General features: G+C 40.3%; 1 protein-coding gene across 2 annotated transcripts in view; it reads right to left on the bottom strand.

Annotated features, from left to right (window-relative positions):
- rabgap1 (RAB GTPase activating protein 1) overlaps positions 1-21751 on the bottom strand; it is a 73907-nt gene extending 52156 nt beyond the window's left edge. The window contains exons 1-7 of one of the 2 annotated variants that reach the window (XM_084383419.1): positions 21624-21751; positions 10071-10306; positions 8416-8445; positions 6944-7202; positions 6290-6503; positions 5959-6133; positions 229-389 (exon numbers count right to left, since the gene is read on the bottom strand). In XM_084383419.1, coding sequence (XP_084239545.1) covers positions 229-389; positions 5959-6133; positions 6290-6503; positions 6944-7202; positions 8416-8445; positions 10071-10223 — 992 coding nt within the window. In that variant the 5' untranslated portion in view covers positions 10224-10306; positions 21624-21751. The remainder of the gene's footprint in view (positions 1-228; positions 390-5958; positions 6134-6289; positions 6504-6943; positions 7203-8415; positions 8446-10070; positions 10307-21623) is intronic. The other variant, XM_084383420.1, reaches the window with a different exon arrangement.
- Between the last annotated feature and the right edge of the window lie 2462 nt (positions 21752-24213).

Here is a 24213-nt window from a genome sequence, read left to right as displayed (position 1 = left end):
GATGGTGTTAAATACAGTATGTGGTCTAATGAAAGATACTGAACAGTATGCTCACATGTACGAACACAAAATTAATTTGTCTCTGGCACAAATAACGATAAAGTATTTAAGGATTTCAGGAAATGTTACACATTCATTTCTCATCATTCACACAACTGGGATAGCTTCATAAATGACAGTTCTATGCTCTAAACATTTAAATATATAATGAGAGAATGTATGTCTCACCTGAAAGTACCCTTTCCATCATCCTCCTTGATTTCCAGGCTGACGGTGAAGGTAAACAAGTCACTGTCAGGGGTGAGCGGAGCAGCCTGCTGGGATGACAGAATGGCCTTCTTCGCTGACCGCCGAAACGCTGTGGCAAAGCTGTACAGTATCCTACTCACCTGCAGGAGAGAGGTACACACAAGCAAAAACACTTAATATTGAGGCAAATTAAGACACTATGATGGGAAGTGCTAGTTATGCAGATATTCAAGTTAAGTTGGGATTCTTACAGTTGTTTTTTGCTTTGGTCAGTAGCCAGGTGGTAGCCATATTGCTTACTCTGTGTTTGCGACACCGGCACCAACAGTAACGCAACAGGGAAACGCTAGGAGGGGGGATTTGAAAAGTTGCCTGTTTCCGCTCAAATAATTACTATATGCAACAACACTTCTGCCAGGGGCCCTACAATTGCATTGTAACATGTATAACATGTTTTTGTATATAATTCAAAAAAACATCAGGCAATGGCATCAAGATCTGTGCTTGGATCAGTCCGATGTCAAGTATCGGCAACCAAAACAGATACTGCATCCTGCGCCAATTGTCATTTCCCCTCTGTTGCCTTAATTTATTGACTAGGAACAATACTGACAAGTCAAGTTAGCTAATTTAAGCAGAAATCCAACAGAAAAGATCCACTGAAGACTTACATAGTATCACAAAACTCTGTTGTATGTCTGTTATTTGTTGAAAGCCAAAAATATCAGCACCATGGCAAAGTAATCACCAAGTCATTAGTATTGATTAAAAACTCAATCAACCCTCTACAGATCTGTTATTGCCATTTTGTGATATGGGACACTAAAAATCTTGCCTAATGACCAACTACTCTACCCACAGCAGCGCCCCCATCCAATTAGCCACTTGGAGTTTTAATCAACATACTGATTCTAATTTGCCTGTGAATGTGAGTGTGGAGGTATTGTTCCTAATAACATTAAACAGAGACAACTCAGTCCTTCCACAGAATGTAGGGTCCTGCTAAATCTCCAACCTCGTAGAGGAACAGAGTTTAGAAGGAGGGGGCAGCTGAGGACTGCCAAGTGTAGAAACCCGGGTGGTACTGATTTATTTATGTTCACTAAATGTACTTTTCCACTCACAAGACTTGAGATTTTTGAGCTTTGCATTTAGTCAAGGAAAAGTATTGTATTTTTTTTGTATTATTACTACACAGACATGTGTGTGTGATAATACACAGAGTGCTCCCCCTACTAGAGGCCCACAGCACAGTGGTTTTGGATCATCTCTAATTCTGGTAAACAGCAGAGCTTGGGGGTTTGGTGACTGAGGGATGGTGTGGGGAAACTGCTGTTATCAATAAATTACAGCGCGCTTTTCTTTTTTCAAGGCCCGAGTATAAAGCAGCTTCTAACCTCTCCTACACAAAGCCTTTGTTATGTTCTCGGTACAGTGAAAGGATGTTAGGGCATCGCAGGGGGTTCATTTATTGAGAAACAACGGGGGCCTGGATGGAAAAGGTGGGGAAGATGGGGGTCACCCCCTGTATTGATCAAATTTTGACAAATAACACACTGTACTGTTCCTATCAATGCTGGAAGTCAAATGGCCTTTTTATTCTGTGTTTGAGTGTGAAAGACTTCTATCAGGAGGTGGACAGATGTACAAAAATAACAATTTTGACAAGTAATTTAGACTGAGATGGGTTCTTCTCTTACCACAAAGAAAACATTCACACTTTATGATTTTCAAATGCAGCTTCTTTTTTTTTTACTTGAGTCCACAAAAGTTACAGATTTATTTTCTTTGTAAACAAGGACAGTTATTTTATCTTTCTCACAAACACAGATATTGCTACAGCCACAACGCTTCATACTTCTTTTTCACAAATGCACTAGGACTCTTGGACTAAGTTTTGCCTTTTCACTAAACCACTGGTGTTCAAAAGGTCTGGGCCTGGTCATTTTTATTCTTAATGCAAACTGCATCGTATAATATGTCAAGTAAACTGTAGAGGAAATATTAAAGTGTAACAGTTTTACCCTCAGATGTCTTATGAGTTATTATTATGTAAGGTGTTTTGGATTTGGAATAAGCCTTTATCTAAAATCTGTAGCCTTTAATGATCTGGAACCGTAAGTATCCTGTTACATTGTGTTTTACTTCCTGTCTAGGATATTCTTATTCTTTCTTACTTGGCAGCATTATCTTTATGAGCTTATTTACTTTTTTTCACTGAAGTCAGGGTAACAATCCGTATCCATTTGTCAGTGTACAATTTGTGATTTTCTCCCGAAGCATGCGATTTAATTTTTGTTAAGAGTCTAAATCACTGGAGTGAAACAGATTTATTGAAGCCCTACTGATTTGAATCAAACAGCACCAGATATAAATCTCTGGATGGGAGCAGCAAGTTTATGGGCATCAAGGGGAGGTGTTGGATATGCGACTCAGCGGGGCTCTGAATCACCATCAACACCAGAAAATTGGGAATTGTTTGAAAGTAGCCTTGGGACCTGACTAGGAGGTCTGGCACTAAGGAGGTGGTTTGTTTTATGTATGAACAGCTTCACTCCAAAATCCACAAATCTGTTTGGAAAAAGAAATTACACATCATTGCCAAAAAAAAAAAAAGCACATGATTACAAAACCTGAAAGTACTTACACTGATAACTTCAATAAGAGAGTTTTTCCTCTTACACAATTTTCATATTTTGGGATCATGATTAAAGTACGCTTAAGATGCTCTTCACAATTTGATTAAATAATTGGGTCACTGGCTTAAAGCAAATGGGACAGCTGAGGCAAATAAGACAGTAAATAGTTTTGTGATGGTCTGCCACAAGGTTACCTCAGTACACATCTGGAAGTTTATGTGGGTATGCAATGAGAAGATGTATTTAAAACCAGTACAGTTGTAGATTTTCTAGTAAGAAACATGTTGTCTTTAGTTAGAAACTACTTTTGCAGAGGAGTACAGAGGACTTATAGAGTGCACATGGTGCAACAACAACAACCATCTGAAGCTCAATATCAGCAAAACCAATACACGTCTGGGGGGTTACTGTATACTGTAATGTTGGTCTTTTGCGTTTCATGCAACATCTGTTGAATGTCCTGGGACGTCCCTCCTCGCCTCTGCTCTTCCTGAGGTTACTTCCATTTTGCAGATTAATAGGAGTTATTCCTGATTCGAGTCGAGGGTCTAAGGAGACAGGTTGCGTTCGCTGCACAGATTGTGAAGCCCCTTGAGGCAAATGTTTGATTTGTGATATAGGGATACGCAAATAGAATTGGTTTACTGGACTTTGTTAAGCTTGTTGGTCTTGTTCTGCTGTGTGTCTATTAGTGTGTAAGTTCATTGAGAGAAACAAAAAACAGACTCAAATTCCCTGTATATGTTCAGGCCAATAAAGCTGATGCTGATAGGGCACAAAGAAGCAACTCAAACAGCTGCGACCCAGCAGCACAGAAGATCTCTACCATCACCACTGTTTCAAGGCGGACTCACAAAATTAGTGTCACCTATTCAACCAGCGGTAAAACATGGTGACAATCTCCTGTTCTGTTCCTGAGTTTAGGCATTGAATAATGACCCAAAAAGAAGATGTTATGATGTCACAGTGAAGTTGACTTTGACCTTTTGGATATAAAATAAAATTATTTTATCATTTAATCCAATTAGACAGTTATCACATGAATTCTTGAGTTATGGCCAAAAACATTTCTTGTGAGTTCACAGTGACCTTGAGGTTTGACCACCAAAATCTAAATCAGTTCATCCTTCCTTCAGTGGACATTTTTGTCAAAATTCAAGAAAGGCATTCCTGAGTTATCCCTTCAATGAAAACGGGACGGACGGACAGACAACCAGAAACCATTATGCCTCTGCGCCCGCAACAGCTGTGGCCTCCAGCTTTTTGTTTTAAAATTAAAATTAGCAAATATATTTACATCTTTTAGGTATGAGGTGTCCAAAAATAAATAGCACGATAAAAAAGTAAAACAACTAATACTGTGGTTTCAGAGGTTCTTAAGGAGTTGTTTACAGTGGATGTGAACCTAATGTGAGGCATATGACTTGAGCAGCTTTTTTCTGAAGAAGGAGGCAACCAATGGGCTGACTCACTCTAGCCTAATAGTGCAAATGAGCTCCAACACACCAAAAACAAAAAGCTGGAGGCATTGTAAATGTTGAAGAGGATGTAGAGAAAGAAGACAGAGCTGAGGACGAAGATGTCACTAAAGAAGTGTATTACTACTGGTTATCTGTGAGAGGATTTGCGTGCATGGATATGCATTAGTGTTTTAACATGACCATGTGTGTTATGGGTGGGTGTCTGGGAAAATGGATAGCAGGACGATGTGGGCCTGATAAAGTAGCTTCTGTCTGGGGGCTCTTAGTGACATTGAAGGAGAGTGCTTCCAGGAGGGAGAAAACAGGTCACTGAACACTGAAGCAGCACTTTAACCCAGATTCACGAGTGGATTCTCTTTTCTCTTCTTTTATGCTTCTGCTAAACCTGCTGTATATAAGCAATGACACTTCCTCTCTCCTATAAGTTAGCTCGGGGGATTGTGTGTACTTTGCGTTTGTGTATGGTGTACACGTGCATTGCAGCGCAGCCTGCAGTACATGACATGATCCCTTGGGGTTTCGCTGAGGAAGCTCCCACACTGAGACTGAACCCAGAGGGACAGGCTACGAGGAGATCGAAAATTTAAGACAAGGTCAAACAGAATACTGCTGGCAATATGAGTGTTTACACAGCTATATGTATGTGAGCGGAAGAGACAGAAAAAGTGTGAAAAAGTGAGAAGAGAAACATCATGTCAAATGCAGAGCAGTGCATTTAGAAGAGGAGCTTTTGCTCCCCCTTTGGTTGACTATGTGAATAGCAGCGACATTGCTTGTTACTGTTGTTTGTTTGACACATGATGTGCCTGCTCAAATCATTCCTCCTGTTCATACTTCTTGAAGAACTTTTAAAAGGAACAGCTCAAAAATAAAAGTTCAATCATGATCCACTCAGCCTAAACTGAGAAAACATACAATGGCTCCATACAGCTTGTCCAGCGTAATCCAAGTCTGTGGAAGCTGCGAGATCTCCATATTGATTTGGAAAGACGTTATTTACTTCCTTTTTTAAGCCAAACCCTTCACTGCAGCTGCTAAGCATAAGTGCGTCCACATGTTGAGGGTGTAAATAATGTCTTTTTTTAAAATCACCTCGGGAACTCTGGGCTTCCAGTAACTTGGATTACAGCAGAGGAGCTGTATGGAGCCGTTTTACTCTTTTAGGAGAATGTTGCCAAGGCTGTTTTGCTGTGAAGCTCTATAAATGTTAGAATACAAAACTTCACCTAGTTTTCCAGCTACCTTAGGTCAAGTAGATAAAGACTGACTGACTCACTTTTGGGTGAACTGTTCCTTAAATGGAAGTGAGGGCAGACTAAATTCAGTCCTCATTTTGTTGAAAAAATTTATTCAAAAGTTTATCTGAAGCTAAAATGAATTCAGCAGTCTGAACTAAATCCCCTCTCTGTGTTACCCTGTCGAGCTGCAGTGAACAAAAAGAGGGAATTTTGTACTGAAAAACACTGCAACTTTGGAAGATATCCACTCAATTTGTCCAACTCAGACTCATAAAGTATTAACTTCAGACAAACTCACACAGTAATAGAGACGTTAAACTACAATCAACCAATCAATGGTTGAATCCTTACCGCTTCTCGGATTTGGCAGCGGAACACGTGGATCCTGAAGATCTCAGCATTGTAGTGGCTCTCAGTGAAGGCAAAGCAGTCGCTCTCTGTTGTGCCATCATGGCCTCGCACACAGAACAGAATCTTATAGATGGGGTAGTTGGCAATCTCTGTACTGGTGTTGGGGTCCAGCAACCTGTTAGAATAGAAATAAAACATTTTTTTGCTATTTAGTATTTTATGTGTGTATGACATGCAACCATCGAGTGTCCAGTCTGAATAGTGTCAGCACATATATGTATGTTACAGTACACTGTAGAACTGGAACTAATTTTCCATATGTTCCTCTTACCTCACGGTGCCTTCTGAAACGCCTGGCACAGACAGTGTGACATCCAGGGGGACTTGGCACTGCCCTCGGAGGATACTCATCATACGGAGGGCCTCCACCTCACTACGAGGGGCGTTGACTGAGGCACACCCCAGATATGTCAGCTGGCTGAACACAACGCTGTCTTCATCTGGGATGGGACTGACAGGACTGCCATCCGATGATGATTCATCTGCTGCAAAGTGGCAATGGATTGGATGAAGGGTGGAAAGGAGAACAGAAGTAAAGATGGAAAGAAAAGGCAAAGGATTATTTTATAACTCCCAGTACGATCTTAGAGTTGCAAATCAACATTACTGTCTTGTTTACAGATGAGCTGACTTGTCTTCTGCAAAGGAGAATTGAAGTGAAGCAGACAGTAGAAGGGAGGATATATGGGTACATGAGAACATATAAACGCATAGAGACAAGAAAATTAGAAGAAAAATGGCAAGAGTCTTCTGCTACAAGATAAAACAGGCAATGAGGGAAGTGGAAAGACTAACAGAATACTGTATGATTTAGAAACCAGGTTGTCTCTGTGATATTACCCTGAATGTCTTAGAAACACTTCCATAAAGCTGAAGATAAGAGCCATTGTGACAGACACAAAAAAGAGGATAAGAAATGGCTCACCTCGGTACGACCTCTCATTCAGCTCACTCTCCTGAGCTGTCTGAACAGGAAGCACCATCTCCAGCTTGGGTGGTGGTGCGCTCAGAGGGTCAGAGCCTGGCGCTACAGGTGATGCCGTGCTGGGAAGAAGACCATGCTCGCCCCCACCGAGGCTGTCCATTGCTGCTTCTGATCCAGGCCCAGTGTCAGCTACCGATGGGTCCATGAGGACATCCTCTAACTCCCTCTGGAGCTGCTGCTCACTTCCATTCCCCACAATCTGATACACATACACACACACACACACACACACACAAGGAGGAGCAGGAACACACACACACACACACACACACACACACACACACACACACACACACACACACATAGAAACAGACCACATCAACACACATCAAGGAGCAGGGACAAAAGAAAGCAAAAAGACACATTGAGTATCAAAAAAACAATTAACAAAACATAAGAACAAATATGATTATAAAGAAAATCATGGTAGTAATTCAAATTTAATCAAATTTAAGCTTATCTTTTGGCCTGCATTGCAGTTTGTAGAAATGTGCAGTGGCTCTGCCTTTAACAGTGATTTTGTGATTCATTTCAAGTGATTGCAGTGTGTTTAAAGGGGAAAGATGCCTTGATGCATGTTGGCAGTCAGTACATTTCATCTGATATAAGTGATTAGTAGGTGTGTGAGTTTGTGTTGTGAAATACCTGTATCAAGACATCAGAAGGGCCATGCAAACACTAGCTTTGTGAGCTAAAAATAGCTAAATCAAAGAGCAAGCTTAAGGCTGCACAAACCACGAGGTGCCACAGAAGGAGGCAAGCCTCCATTTTCCCTGCCTGCTGTGGAAGCAGCCTGATGTTAGGAAAGAGGACTTAAGCTGTAGAGGGCACTGCTGTACTTAACATGGGTGTATGTGATTGTTGCATGGTTCAATATTAAGGTTGCAGGTCACCATAAATAACATCTATGCCTTAGAGGTAAAGGAAATCTGTTCAATGCTTTTGGACTGAAGCAATTATCTAACGCAGGAGAGATTCTGAAGTACAACTACAGCATCTATGCCAATAAAAGTAATATCTAAAAGAAATAACATTTGAAGACGGATGTAAAGCAGCTATCAATTCTATATTTAGGTGCACACATCTGGCATATCTGCATCACTATGCAACTGTGGTGGGTAATTAACAGGCGGTGCTGAAAGCCTGGGCCGTTGTCGGGTACAGCTACAGTCCTATGTGTGAGAACGTCTATCACTACCATCATCAAAACTTAAGCGTTATAGAGGCTGGCTAGGGCCTATCACTCAACACCTGGCAAAATTACACAGAGCACAAATAATCATCACAGACAGAATCACCACTGAATCACATCACAGAAAGAGAGAAAACAGATAGAAACTAGAGAGAGAGAGAGAGAGAGAGAGAGAGAGAGAGAGGGGAGGTAAGGAAAGATAGTGAGAGAAGAGACTGACCTTAAAGCTGACCCCTTCCTCAGAAATCACCTGCATAACAAACAACAAGTTTAGACACACTGACTCCTCTCTGACTGGATGGGCTGACTGGGAGGGAAAATGTGCAGAGTGTGTTGGGCGAAAAACCAATACATGATATCTGGATGAGCCGAGTGTCAGTGAATGGAGTGATTTCACCGCCACGTACGGAGAACAGTGGGTGTGTGCGTGGGGTACTGCTTTCCTTCCCTCTGACAACACAAAACTCATACCTCAACTCTGCTTTACATCAAACAGTTTAACAGACTCTGTGCTCATGTGATATGCAAAATCATATTCTGTCATCTCCAAAGCACAGCACAAGGCTGTGAAAAGGCAACATCTATGCTCTGCTGGCGCCATCTTCTGGTAGCTTTGCAACATCGAGTCAACAATTCCATCCTTCTCATATAGACACAGGTAGAGTGATGATATAAACCGATGAACACAGTATGAACACGTGAGCCAGCTACTTAAGTGAATTCAATAAAAAGAAATATGATTACTAGTGAACTGTGAGACACACAGAGGAGAGGAGAGGAGAGGAGAGGAGAGGAGAGGAGAGGAGGAGTAACCTGAGCCCATTAGGGACACACACAGGACAGTGGCTGGGAGCTCAAAAAGTCTTCGCTTGTCTTTGTGGAGACACACCCTGGTCACAAAACACCATTATTTTCCCTGACAGTGAGTTCAAAGCACTCAAAGCTGCATCGCCAGACTGTTTGTAAACTAATATCTGCTGAACGAGTGCTAAATGAAGCACTGAACTGAATGGCAGAGGGCATCCTGTATGTGGTACGATAGCACATGATGTACACTAAAACAAGCAGCTGATTCTGACCGCAGATAAGAAGAACTGGTTAAAATATCAGCTGACTTGTCCCACACGTTCAGCTACAAGAGTATTTTCTTAAGCTGTTTTTGCACTTCAACATACTACTTTTGTGGAAGTGGAAGAATTCAAAAAATAATAATAGGCTTGAGAGACAAGAACAAGTGCTTCACTACAAACAAAGCCTATGACAATGAGCTCTCCATTCCTGGTGATGAGAGCACGTCAACAGGGATTTAATTAGCAAATGAAAAAGGACAATCACAGATAAAAACACATACATCTAAAACCAACTATGAGAAGAAGGCAGAGTGAGAATGTGGAAAAAGCAAAACAGGAAATGGTTAGCCTTTTGGTTAGAGTGTGAAACTGCATGTTTAAAAGGATGGACAACAGCTCTCGACATGTGAGTGATGAAAATAACCTGTTAACAATGGAATATGTATGGACTGGGACCCCTGACCTGCAATTTTAACAAGTTACACTTGGGATAAATAGGTAAAAATGAAATGAACATTTAGATGTTTGGTAAATCATGCTGTGGGTCTTGAGATACACCCCTAAATCAGGTTAACTAATAAAAAAAGAGTGCTGCTGGCCTTTTCTCCTGCTAATATTTTGGGTTAGAATTGTTATACAGTTTTTCTTTAATCACTATTGAGCACACTCATGATATTCATAGTAAGAAGCATCTTAGGCGAGGATTTGAGGTTGATACTCTAAACTCTGATTTGAGCGGTACAGCTCTGAAGTCTTCCTTCTCTCCCTTGTACTTGCGTCCATACCTACACCCAACCATCCTTACCTTCAGTCCTGTCTTTTCGTCATCACTACCATTATTAGTGGAGGAGGGTGTCTCGTCCCCCAGCCGGGACACAAGGACAAAGTCCTCACTGTTGAGAGTGGACACTGAGTCCGAAGACACGCTAATCTTCCCCACCGAGCCCTTGTCATCCATGGCTGCCGCTGTTAAACTCAGCCACGCTGCTCATGAATGGAAGACGGGAGGAGGAAGTGGTGGGAGATGATGAGCAAAATCACCTAGAAAAAGAAAAAAAAAATAAAGAAAAGAAGCAGAAAACAGTCATGATGTGATGAAATCCATGAAAAGCATCTTTTACGGCAACTGGAAACCTAACCCTGAGACCATTTTGTGTTCAATTTTAAAGTATTTTTAAACACCTGAAGAAAACTGAGGAATCTGTACAAAAGCTGGAGAGAGAGAGTAAAAAGGAAAACGAAGAGTGCAAAAGAAAGGTTGAGCAAAAGACTTAGTTTAAGTGAAAGTGACAGGAGAAGTGTCTACAATGAAGAAGACACAGGAAAGATTAGAGGAAAAAAGTATCTGCGGGTCATTCGGGCAATTTTGTCTATCTCAGCAGAGTGAAGGAGAGATATTTGCAAAATATCTTGATGCAATGCAGAGCCATGGTGATGCAATTTTGAAAAAAGAAAAGTGCATATGAAAGTGAGGAATTAAGGAACAAGCCAGATCGCTTCAACCATCCAGTTGTGGTCCCCCCACCACTGACACATTACACGTACTGTACACCAGAAAGTGTATTAACACCCACAAAAAAAATGTGCTGAATGTGCTAATTGCATTGCTTGCACTAATCAGTGCACGACCGCTCTCCCAGCCTGCTGCAACAACCACGACTAACCTGAGCTGGGATCCTGTGGGATACACTGCATATGATCTGCTTTTCCCTCGCTCTGCCTTCACCACCTTCCTTCATCAACTCATCAATGCCATTTTAGCATTGCATCATATTTTGCCACAAGAAAAATGCATACAATGAGCCGTCAAATACGATACCGTCTAACTAATCAAGAAAATATTGCAAACTCTCAAAAATCATATCATTACAAGTGACTTTTCCAGATAATGCTCTTCTTCAGAGTTAGTTATACATACATTGACACCATCTTTAAATACCAAGGACAAAATTGCTGTAAAGAGGAGTGAAGGTTTGAGCAGAGCTGCAACCTTAAATCAATTAATCGATTAGTCAGTCAAAATAAAATTGCTATTTTGATAACCAGTTAATTGATTAAAGGTCAAACATTTGCTGGTTCCAGCTTCCTAAATATAATGATTTACTGCTTTTCTTTTAAAGACGTTATTTGGGGCTCTGGGAAATAGTGACGAGCATCTTTTCAATAGTGATGAGCATCAATTGTTTTTACATTTTAAAAACGTGTGAAAATAATTCATCTATTAATCGATAATGTAATAATCCTTAGTTGCAGCCCTAGTTATAGACAGGTATAAAAAAAAAGCAAGAAAAAGAAAAAAATGTGAGAATATTTTTCAGTTTTTACCTCTAGTGGCCAAGTCAAAAATCACTGACATTAACATTTCCATTCTGTAGTCTCCAGTTTAAAGTAAGAATTAGTTTTACAGGCACAAAGAGGTAAAGCTCTATCAGTTGGCATGAGGTAACTCCTGAAAACGGGAGGTGCCATTGTGTGTAACACAGGAAGAAAGGCGCAACAGAAGGTTCTGGCAGAGGTTCAAGAAGAGACCATAACAAGCTATTTCTGGCCGTTTCCCCCCTACACTCCTCCCTCCCATTCTCCCCTGTCCCTCTCCCTTTATGTCTTTCACCACTTTTTTCCTCTACATGCCCTCCTTATCGCTCTCCTTGCAATCTTCTATTTTCTCTGGTGTTATTGCACTCAAGAAGGGGCTGCCCTTACACTCCTACATTTTTCTAAAGGTTTCAGCTGCTGTGTCTTCCACTTCACTTCCACTTCACTTCGACCTTCCAATTCAAAGCAGGTTCACTAATGGATAAGTGATAGGAAAAGAGGTCTACAGCGGAAAGGTCAAAGCAGTTAATCATGTGCATTACTTACGATTACATTGTAATACTGACCCAGAATAAACCTCAATAAAAGGTAGCTATCCCTGTGTGACTAGATGGTGTTATCTTGTGCCGAAATAAATTTTTGTTGTATTAGGATACATGCTGAGTAACATAAACTGGCAGCTTAGGCTTGTTCGCTTTGTCTTTTCACAGCAAACTCAGGAAATGAGTAACTGGTATTCATCCAATTTAAGCCCAGGGTGTTGTTTTTCACTTGTATTGCAAAACTGAAGACATTGAGAGACCAGTTCACAGGGTACGATGATGTGTCACATGAAACATACAGTAGAGTTAGATCGTTAGAATTGTCACACTTTGACTTTTGAAACCTTTTTTAACAATGAGAATGCTTCACAACTCAGCTCTTTTCACCAGTTATGAGTCGTTTAACTTGAAGGTCAGTTTCACACTTGAAGTTTGGTTCACTTGGCCAAGACCTAGAAGAAAAGATATTCTTGCTGCGTTAATGTTCACACTGATTTACAAATGGCCAAAGTAGCTATCTCACTCACTCCATTGTCAAGCAAATTTGAAGCAAACTAGAACTGTCACAATACACTAAAAAAGACAAACATACTGGCAGGAAAAATACGCTTGTCCAAAAAAGATGCTCAGTAGGTTTACTGTTCCCTGTGGGGAGTCTGGCAAGGGCCTTAATTCAATGTCAAATTGTTGGCAAAGGCTAAATTATGATAACTTTGAGCATTGTCTTACTGCAGAATACTGAAGAACAGAACATTTTATTAAATCACTGAAATGACATGGTTGGGCTTTTAATATAGACCTAGCTCAGACCTCTTTTCATGACTGTGTTGGCTTCTACACTACAGCTAGGGCTGCCACGATTAGTCGACTAGTCACGATTACGTCGACTATTAAAATCGTCGACAACTAATTTAATAGTCGACGCGTCGTTTTTTGTTTTTTTTTACTTTGTTTCCTCTCTGCTGCGGCACCTTCCACTGCCGCGTCTGCCTTTCTGTCCTTGACACACATGCGCAGTAGTGGTAATCTGGGTCAGCCGTGGTGTCACCTGAAGTTATACCAGACGGGCTCTCTGGTATCATGGCAACCCGGCGGCAACGGAGCTCAAAAGTGTGGGAGCATTTTAAGAAAACAAAAGAGAAAAGTGTGCAATGCAATATCTGCAAGACAGACAGAACTTGCCTTTCACGGCAGCACAAGTGCGATGCACGAGCTCCTGAAAAGGAAGCACGTTGTTGCTGACAACGACGATGAAGAGGGACAGGCATCTCGTTAAGCTAACTGGCTAGTTAGCTGCTAACATTAGCGTAAACAGAGAGCTAACTTACTACTTACTCATATTGATAGCTGTAAACGTTAACATTAGCGATGACGATTTGATTCATTAGCCCTAGGAACAAGAGCCTTGTGCAGTTTGGGATTATATAGAGTCAGAGTGTAGTAAAGTTGAATACAGTTAGTTGTGAGCACTGAGCACAAAATGCACTGTTGTTATATTCAGGGACGCAACTCGCTTTTTTCGTGGCCAATTAGGAGACTTGTGTGAATCGTTCAGATCCGAAGACTTTTGTTTTGGGGGGTGCGTCTCAGCTCGGGTCAGTAAAATTAACAGGCTGACAGTGACAATCACGTGAATCTGAGGCGAACTCATTCATGGTTGCCTCTGATTATACTGATAATAGCCTACCTATTAGCTTCCAATGTAGACGCGCGACATGCGCGCTCACAACCCAAAGCAGCGCCGTTTCCCCCCGTGCATGTCCGTGGAGCTGTGCGCCGCGGACGTGCACGGTTCCCTACGTTGCTGCGTCAGGCAGGTGTTTCCCACGGAGCTCTGCCCCGTTTCAAAGGTGAAGGAAGCCCTAAGTGGAAAGACGTTGCCTCCGCGATGTAGAATGTGTTTTATAGAAGAGAAACACACATTTCAGGAGCTGACTTGTATCATCAAAACAGACACATGTAAACACAGAGAGCTGAAAATCACTGGACATGTCTGTTGGGATTATACAAATCAACAGTGTAAAGTAGAGCTGTCAAGATGTATGCAAATGTAGTTAATTATTGCATATCCTACTTTACCTATCACTCCTATTGTTTCTGATGTACAGGTGCATGAGAATGTCATGGGAGAGTTTATTAAGGCCTATGTCACTAGTAGTTAGCATATACCTTGAACACTTCAAGCTGAAAGCTAATGATTGTTATATAAGAGCAGCTGCATGCTGGTGCGATAAACTGTATGTTATACATTCAATTTACGTATGATCCGATTAGTCGACTAATCGAAAAAATAGTCGGTGATTAGTCGACTATCAAAATAATCGTTTGTGGCAGCCCTAACTACAGCCATGCTTTATTGACTGTTCCCACACTGTACTGATAGTTCTGTTGCAAGCTAGGGTGGGTCAACTTACACTGACGTGGCGCTGTCAAATTTCCAAAAAATGGTTGGACACTGGCATATCATGTGATTTAATGTGTCGAAAGTTCAATCAGATTGAAATTTGCACAGAGCCAAGGAGTTGGGTCATTTTAGCAAAACATGACTGGATAGTAAATTCACATAGAATGAATGGCAAGCTAATGTTTTTTGACTGCACCTTTTTCATATTGATTACTTTAAATAGTTTAGTAACACCACCTGCTTCCCAGCATACCTTCACCCAAAGGAATCGGAAAAACCTGTGTGGGTGTACAGGGCCAAGCTTTAATTATCTGCTGGATGTTTATTCTAACAATTGTCCTAAAATCTCTTTGTACATTTACAAATTGTAGGGCACAGCTGATAAATAATAGTAAACCGAGCAGTCCAAAATAAGAGCATCTGATTCCGTACCAATCAAAGAGGGACATCTGCATCACTCCTCAGTCCCTTCTTATCTTCTCAGGCTTTTAATCTTGGAGAGACATTGCAGATGTTTACTCCACTTCTGGCTCAAAGGCAGCTGCTTTCCATTTTTAGCACATGTGCAATCTGAGTGATTAGTCTAGTTCTTGTTCCTCAGATTTTTGTGTTGATGAACTTTGAGTTTCTACACGCTCTGGTCTTTTGTTTGACGGTTCTGCCACAGTGGCTGCTGCTGATACTATGTGTTACCAAAATCTTATGTAGTTGATTTCAAAACCACAGTTTTTACCTGACAGATGTACAAAAATGAAAGAGTCTGAGAACTTTCATTTAAGTAAACTAATCAGCCATATATCATTGAAAAATGTACTGCCTTTTTCAGTCTTTAAAGCCTCTGAGTAGGGTCCAATAAAACCTTCTGACAGCATCTTTTAACATGCTTAGATAACTGGTTTGAATGGTCTTATTTGATGCTACCAAGTGGTCATACTAATCCACCCTAAGAGCTACAAGAAACAGTTTATAAATGTCAGTCAAATACTGCATCTGGTGACGAAATACATTAGACAGTGGCCAATCCTTTTGTTTTATCCACCATAAACCTTACTTAAGTGTAGATCACTGCTTTGTAACCCCTAGAGAGCAATGTAAATGAGACTTCACAACCTGGGGTGCTATCTGAGAACGATGACAATTAGCTACACTGATTTATTCATGTTTCAAGTAGCAAACACTGAAAACTCTATCAATCTTTTCAGTCGAGCCTAGACGCACACATGCATACATAAGCAGAAGAAAGTACTGTTTCATGCTGAATCACACACACACAGACACACACTCATGCACAAGCAGCTGTATTATGAACACAAATAAGCAGTCAGCCGCAGGCACACATGTGCATGCACACACACACACACACACACACACACACACACACACACACACACACACACACACACCTCACACTCTATGTCTTTCACTAGCTGGCGGCTTCAACAGGCTCATAATGGTTGCCTTGTCACCCTCTATAGCCTCAGCAACAGCCTTCTGTCTGCTTCTGCCAAGCTACACTGTTCGTTATCAACCTTTTTCAGCGCCTTGGTACACTTCCGACAAGACACACGATTCACTGCCTATCATGGTACGGATTGTTACAAAATTAGCAACAGCATTTCCTATCCAAATGTCTTAAACTGGAGGACATTTCAAGGCTTGATGCTGGTTTAAGAGAGAAAAGCAGCATCTGTTTCTTCATTTCCTTTCACTATTTTTTCTCCAGCCACACCCTTTGTCTTGATTTCAAGCCTCTTGTGTTTGAAATCATGCTTTGAAAATCTCATCTTTTTACCTTTTCTTTGACTATCTTCTGAATCATTTCCCTTTTTCGCTACTCTAGGAAGAGGGACTCCATACAGCATTTTAATTCGGGCCAAACCAGGTCTGGCAAAGGTAGTTTGGACCAAGGCTAACACTTTGCTGCCCAAATGTCCTGTTACTTCTGAGAAAGCATTCTGAAAGGTATTTTAAGTGTGTTGCTTCCTCGATAAAACACCAACACACAACAATCAACATCGAAAGTGTGCGGATTTTAGTGTCGGAAGAAGACAATTAGACACTGGATTCAGTCAATTTTGAATTTTCATTTCATGGCTGCAACTGAAAGATTATTTTAATGATTAATCTATATGTGCATTTCTTTCACTTAATCATTTTGTATATTATTTTTTATTCTTTCAGTTACTATATTCAGCAGTCAGCACATGAAAATAAAAACTAAAATATTGAAATTAAATATCTAAATCACAGAGAGGTATAACATAATTTTCAGTAGAAAATGTCAGAAAATAATAGATTTGTTCTGAATCCCAATACCAGTAATGGAAATGCCTCCATACTGCCTAATATGCTGGATACAACGTATTTGCAACGCACTGGTTTCAGTTTGGTATCGGAACTGATATTGGGAGTGGAAAAATTGTCTCCGAAAATCTCCACAAAATAGCGAAAAATGCTAATCCCATATTCCCACTAACAAACTCTAACTGCTTGCTTTGTATGACAAACAGTCAGATACTGAAAAAAAAGCCTCATCTTCAAATCTAAGAGAAAGTTTGTCAATTCTTGATAATAGTGGATCAATAGTGGATCAATTTCATAGGTTCAAATGCATATGCAATGGCATTAAATCTGCAAAAGCTTGTTTTCTCCAAAAGATGAAAGTGTTCAGTGACTGTACCAATGTGACCGTTGTGTTTTACAATGTGATACTGAGCACATATTTTTGCAGATGGCCTCAGGTCTAAAATGAACAGCATTCACCAAAGTTTGCTCAAGCAAGCACATATTTAGTGATGAGATGCAATCAGGCGCTAAACTGTATTTTTCAGGACTGCAAACCAAGTCTTATGGTGTGACAAGGCTGAGTTTTACCAACTCAGCTGAAACACAAAGCGATTACAGCAGTTAGGTTGATGTAGTCAGGGTGTGTCCTGCAGCAGATCATGGAGAGTACAGTTTAAGTTTGGGACCAAATAACTGACAAGAGTGACCTTTCTTTGCAGTCTGCCGCAGTTACTGACTGTAAAAAGCATATCTTATGCCAATCCATGTGTAAAAATGCGCACGCTGGAAACCGATGCCTGTCCTCCCTACCACTCTCCAGCTGAACGGACTGTTCTGGGCTGCCAGCTGGGCCCTGCGTGCACCTCACAAGGGAGAGGAAGACACAGCCAGACACAGCCAGAGAGCATTCAGGCTTGCAACTCAGTCCCTTTCGACTCGCCTCACAGCAGTGATTTCAGCCAGGCAGAGATAGCATGGAAAGGAGGAAAAGGGGACAGAATGACAGAGAAGGCTGAAACCCCACAAGGTGAGTGACATGGTACAGTACAAAAAGAAAGAGACAGAAAGAAACAGAAGAGGAGCTGTGAATGAGCACAGTCCCTAATTTGCATCTCATTTGTACTGAATGAGCATCCAAGAGTCATCCCAATTCACATCCACAGCAAAGCGGCACAGACTCCCAGTTGGCTGGCCACCAGTGAAACCTGCATGTCTCACACCCAACACAAAACAATCTCACATGACTGAGGAAAAAAAAAAAAAAACTGGATCACACAGTGCAGGCCTGCTTTTAACTTCTGAAATGGAGCACTTGCTTCAACAAATCACTTCACTGTGAGATACTGAGCAGCGCAATGTGTGGCTGTTCACACACATTTACTGAGGAGTGTTGTGTCTCTGCTGGTTTATAAAGAACAGAACTATGGCTTAAAAAGGAAACTTGACACCTGAGTGTGTAAGTTTATAAGTGCTCCAGCAACACACGGTTGTTAGGGGTGTTAGGCCTTAAGAAAATACAACTGAAAGCTGCACGTGTCATATTATGTTAATATGAGGTTAAAAGGAAGGAGTAGTTTTATTATGTGGTTGATTTATGTACATCATGTACATTCATTTTCATGAACTCATTTGTGTTTGTACTCCATTTTACAAGGCTTTTACAATTCAAGGGGCTGGATGTGGATTTAAGAAGTAGCATGCATGCAATGCTATTGTAAAAGGAACTGAAAACACTGAGAATACATGTGTGGGCATTACGTGTTAGTGTGCGTACACACATATATATATAAACTGCTCACCACTACTGGTCAGGTAGCATCTAAACTGAGGACTGTTCCTTAAAAATCAGCCCCAAGATGATCTACCTTTTTGGTAGAAATCATTACATTCAAATGGTAAAATAATTCATAAGCAGTGAGTGATTCATAACACTGATTACAGGACGGCTGATTACTGAAGGTCTGAATAATATGGGTCTTAGACAAAGTAATTAAACATAATTAAACATCATTAAAGCAAACATTGACTTTTATGTTCTGAATTATTAGCAGTGTGTTTTTAAAAGACAATCCACATTACTACACACTGATAAGGGGATCACCTCTTGAGAGAACAGGCAGGCAAGTCACTGGGGCCTTTCAGTATGAACCTGTCATCACTGATACTTTATTCCCACAGCTACGACTGCAGACATCACTTAATGCCACCAAAACTTTCAGTAGATGTTTCTACAGTAAGTGCAATAAAAAATATGTTAAATTTCTTTTAGCGATAAAAAATATACTACCGCACCTTCAAACCCACATACTCCTTTCATCTCATCTACAGCAACTGCAGGGAAACACTAATCCACTACAGTTGTTGCCAGCCCACCGCCATTCAGTCTCCACCAGCTCCCCAATGACAGGTGCATCTGAGGGGCGTTGTTTGGATTTCAGAGCATTCAGGGCTCAGTCCAAACTCAGAGATAGAGCTATAATAAGAGGGATAAAAGGGGATACACAAAAATGTGTGGCATCTCAACAGAAAGTGCACCATGCTTCTAAGGGAGGGGATTACATTTATTGTTCTGTGGTTCATTACGGCTGTATTGAGAGCAAAAGCTGACATGCAGATGATGTAATTTAGCTATTTTTTATTTATTTTTTCAAATAAGAGAAGATATATTATTTGGTCGTTTCTACTTATTAATAGAACAGCGTGTGAAAATTGGATCAAATGAGTAAAAATGTATGCACTTGTTTCCATACTCCCTCAGACTGAATAACTACTTGATCCTCAGAATCATTACATAGTGGTGTTCAACAACTGCTCACAAACAGGCAGTTCTAAAACAAATATGTAAGTATCAGTACACTACTGGCATCAGCACAAATGTGTATGAAAATATATCATACCCATATTGGCTTTCAAAAATATAACAGAAAGTATATCTGATTAAGCACTAACCTCCTCCCTCCTCTAGTACACATACGGATATTGCTTAACACAGCAAATATTTGCATAGAAACAAATCTGGGCTGTGTGTTGTTTTTTTCTGTGTTCATGTGTCCAACTGTGCATGTGTGACCTGTATTACCTTAGGCCTTACTAACCTGAGTTTCAGGAAATAGAAGAGGACAAAGGTGTCAGTGACAGTTGGCAAATAAAGCTTACTGTTACCCACTTGTGGGAAGTATTTAAACTTATAAAGAGCTCCTGGTATGAACAATCCTAATCTTGCCAATTACAAAAGTCGCAGGCAATAAGCTAACAACAGCTCGTTTGCTGCTGTAACTTACCGTGTCTCAAAATCAGTATAAAGTCAGAGAAAATATAATGCTTTTTTAGGGAGGATGTTGTATTTCACTCATTTTGAGAATTTGAAATCAGGGTCAGAGAGGGTAATTTAAAACCTACATAGTTTTATAATTAAAGTTTTGACTGGGCAGACCATATCGTGGTCACAAAGGTCATCTGGAAGCATAATGCATTAACATAAAGTCATTCACATATTTTTACAGTTATCCAGCTAGTTTTCAAATGTATTATAACATTTATATTTCTATTGTAATGAGTGCTGCTGAACCGAACTAAGAGGACCGATAAAATGTTTCAGTGGAGTTCATTTGATGGATAAAAAATCAAGCTCTGTCAGGCAATGCTTCACAGCAGACAAGTGCCAAATCTTGAATGCATCTTGACACCATGCAACGCCACCACAGAGAGACATTTACAAAACAAACCCTGCTGGTGCCTCACTTATCATGTGACAATAGGAGAACCTCACCTAACCTGTAAACATCTGTAAACATCTGTAGGGCTGTTAAACTACAGTTTAAAGGAAAGATTCACAATCATGCAATTAATCTTTTCATCTTGTCTTGTGGTAACGATAAAAAACTCATTGAGTATCAATTTTCTTATGATGTGATTTCTAACTGTATATGTGTCTTATGTATAGATGCCAAAATTAACTTGTATTTATGTGTGAAGCATTATTGAATAAATACATACTTAACAAAAAAAAAACACAGTACAGTTACCATAAACCATACTACCAGTCTATAAACACACTATATAAAAAACAAAGCACATCCTGCTGTCATTACGCCCTGAGCTGAAATATGAAGTGACAAACAAACCAGGGCAACCAATGTGAAGAAAATATGTGATGTTTAACAATTCACAGTTCATACAAATACTCCAGAACCGCCTCTTATCAGACAGATCTACTGGTAGCATGCATTAATTGGCTTTCTGGTCTCACCGGTGCACCACTTAATCTGGACACAAGCAACCCTAATACATGTCATTGAAGTCTGTTAAGCCTCACAGGGCCTTGATACATTTCAAACCCCACAGCTCTTTAATAGATAACTTTAATAGATAATATTTTTGCTCGATAACGTTGGGCGAGCATAGTCTACAGCAGCTAGCTCCAGTGTTAACTTATTGCTCCAGTTAGCCCTTATCAACCTGCCTAACGTTAGCTAAGATAGCTATTCAGCACTCATCGATTTAAAGACCGACGAGGGTGTTTAACTAAACAGTGACCAATTAGGGAAACTATCCCGTCACCATGAAGCTTTCAAAGCCAACCTGCTATGTGAAGATATTCGCGATAATCGGCTGAATAAACCCGCTGACAGGCCGTCGCTGGAGGGAGCTTGCATACAGGCCATTACTGTGTACAGCTAGCTAGCTATCGTCAGCTAGCCATGCTACCCTAGCAGTTACAAAAAAAAGGTAGCTACATTTCTTCATAACTGAAGAGACAGCCGCGTTAAACTTTAAGGGTGAAGGCACATGCAAGTGTAAAACAGCTTACCTTTATTCCCACTGTTGTGTTTAATCCAATGGCGGTTGGCACAACATTGCACTTTCCCAATAACATCAGCAGCCAACAGCATCCAGCCGAGCTGTAAACACAAGCCCAACCAACCCGCTGACACCCGCACCGCGCATGCGCCTGTCAGTGCCCCTCGCTTGTGCTGAGGGAGGGGAAATTACCTAACGACAATGATGCGCACAGAGCTGTGTTTGGGTTTTTGGAGGCAGGTCCCAGGTCAGAGACAAGTCAAGTCAAGTCATCACTCTTATCAAATAAATTGCAGGTCAGTTGCAAGTGTTTGTTTTTTTACAGAGGTGGGAGATGTAATATAGTCAGATAATCTACTGCAGTAAAAGAAGTAACATCACAGTTTAGAAACCCTCTGTTACAAGTAAAAGTCAAGTATTAAATCTTACTTAAAGGTGCACTATGTAGTTTTGGGAAAGGAATTTTAATCAGAAGAGAAAGATTGTCTCTGATTGTTTTTCATGACTGAAAAAACTGAATAAACACAATTTCATAGTGTTTTACTTTGTTTATATTTGCAGGACCCTTCTAGCTTCAAACATTATTGTGGGGACCTTATTCTTCTCTGAGGACAGCTTTTTGTATTCAGTTATGGATATAAGTAAATATTTTTGAATTTGTATTATTACCTTATTCATATTGTAAATATTACCTTTCTGAGTTGGAATTTCTTTTCCATAACTACACAGTGCACATTTAAACAAATGTACAAAAGTATATAGCATCAAAATAAAGTACTCATTATGCAATATGGCCAATTTCAGAATCATATATGTCATTTAATTATTCTAACTGATGCATTAATATGTTCACTTTAGTGTTGCAGCTGTTCAGGCAGAGCTCAGTTAATTTCTTCATGGAAATCCACAATAATGTATTATAACTGATAAAAAAGTACAATATTTTCTTCTGAGATGTAGTGGAGTAGAAGGAGAAAGAAACCTAGCATTAAGTGAACATACCCAAGTAGAAATACCTCACAATTGTACTCAAGTACAGTTTCCACCATTGTCTTTTTTTATTCACCAAGGCCATAATAAAGAATTTGGCCTAATAATTTAATCTTGAAGTGTGTGGATGCTGCAGTATTTTGTCTCAGGCCCACCAAAGCATCATCTAATCATTTTCTTAATGATGAATTAATAACTAACATCATAACAACAGCAACTGCCATTTTCTTTTTTCATTATTACCTATCACACATTAGAAAAGTCATCACTTTACCAGTTCAAAGTCAAGATGCCAACCACTTGTTTACAGTAGATCTTGAGTGGAGCGGTGAAGGCGGCAGGCTGATTAATCTGCTTGGATCTGTCTCCAAACACACAGCAGTCAGTTGTGAGAAACACACACCCTGTTCTGCTCTCATTGTGTTGCGGTCATGCTGGCCCTTCCTGTCCAGCCTGTCAGGGCCTGTTTTATCAGAGTTGCACCAGGTAACACAAAACAATCTTTTCCTTTTTCACATAAAAAAGGAGAGAGGGCTCCTCAGACACTGACTCACAAAGCTTGTTGGACAGATTTCTGAAGGACAGTTTACTGTAATACTGACTGTAATTTATTTCCTCTTGGTTTTCCAGTGAGTGTAGGAGACTTTTAGCACCCCCCTGTGTTTTGTTAGCCAACTTGCTCACTTGTTCAGATTTAAATTACACACCACAGCATGAGGCAGCGAGAAAGGTAATATAAGAACTCTGAGCAAATGTGAATAATGTTTGGAACATATCTAATAAGATGGTGTTGGTATCTACATGTAGTTATGTAGTTAATCACTGTCAAGAGTCAAATCTTTATAGCAGCCTATGTTTCAAAGATGGATGTATTGTATGGATTGTTATAATACAATACATAAATAATACAACATTTGCAAGAAATACTTTAAATCCTGCATCGGTTGCATCCATATGCACTACAGTAGCTTGATTCTTCTTCTCCGCCGTTGCTGGCACATTGCAGTGCTTCTTGGTGCATTACCCCCACCTGTAGATCAGTGGAACAGTGGCAGGAACTAAATTGCGTCACCTGCTTGCACCTGCATGTACATCCTCAGGCCAGACAAAAGAGGCATTGCTCAATAATGCTACTAGAGGCCAAAAACTCCACAGGGAACCTTTAAAGCAACATAATGTAATGTTTTTATCCTAAAACAGCTTGGTGTTGTCTCCAAATTTTGCATTTTTAGAGAGAAAATTCTGTCAGGATTGATGCTAATAAAGTGTAGCAGAGCAAAGTTATAAAGATATTAGTAGAGTTATATTTACATTTGTGCCATTGTAGATTTCTCATGTTAGAGCCCGTAAAACATATTTTTTCTTACGTTTCACTATAGGTATTCATTCCATGTAGAGTCTCAGCTTTTTGTATGACATATCGTTCAGGTAAAAAGGGTTATGATGTGCTTTTAGCTGAGCTTCTTCCTGTTAAGTGCTGCATGACCACGTTGCTACATGATTAGCATGCCCTTTTATGGTGTGTTGTGTAATATGACCCCCCCTGGGGTTCAGCTCAAGGCCCATGAATTGGTTGTGTTATCAAACTTCTCTTGCCATAAACAGCATTC

Source organism: Pagrus pagrus, assembly GCF_965226575.1.
Source record: "Pagrus pagrus genome assembly, chromosome: 19".
Lineage (NCBI taxonomy): Eukaryota > Metazoa > Chordata > Actinopteri > Spariformes > Sparidae > Pagrus > Pagrus pagrus.
Note: the sequence above shows the minus strand (reverse complement) of the source record. Positions and strands in the feature narration are given on the sequence as shown.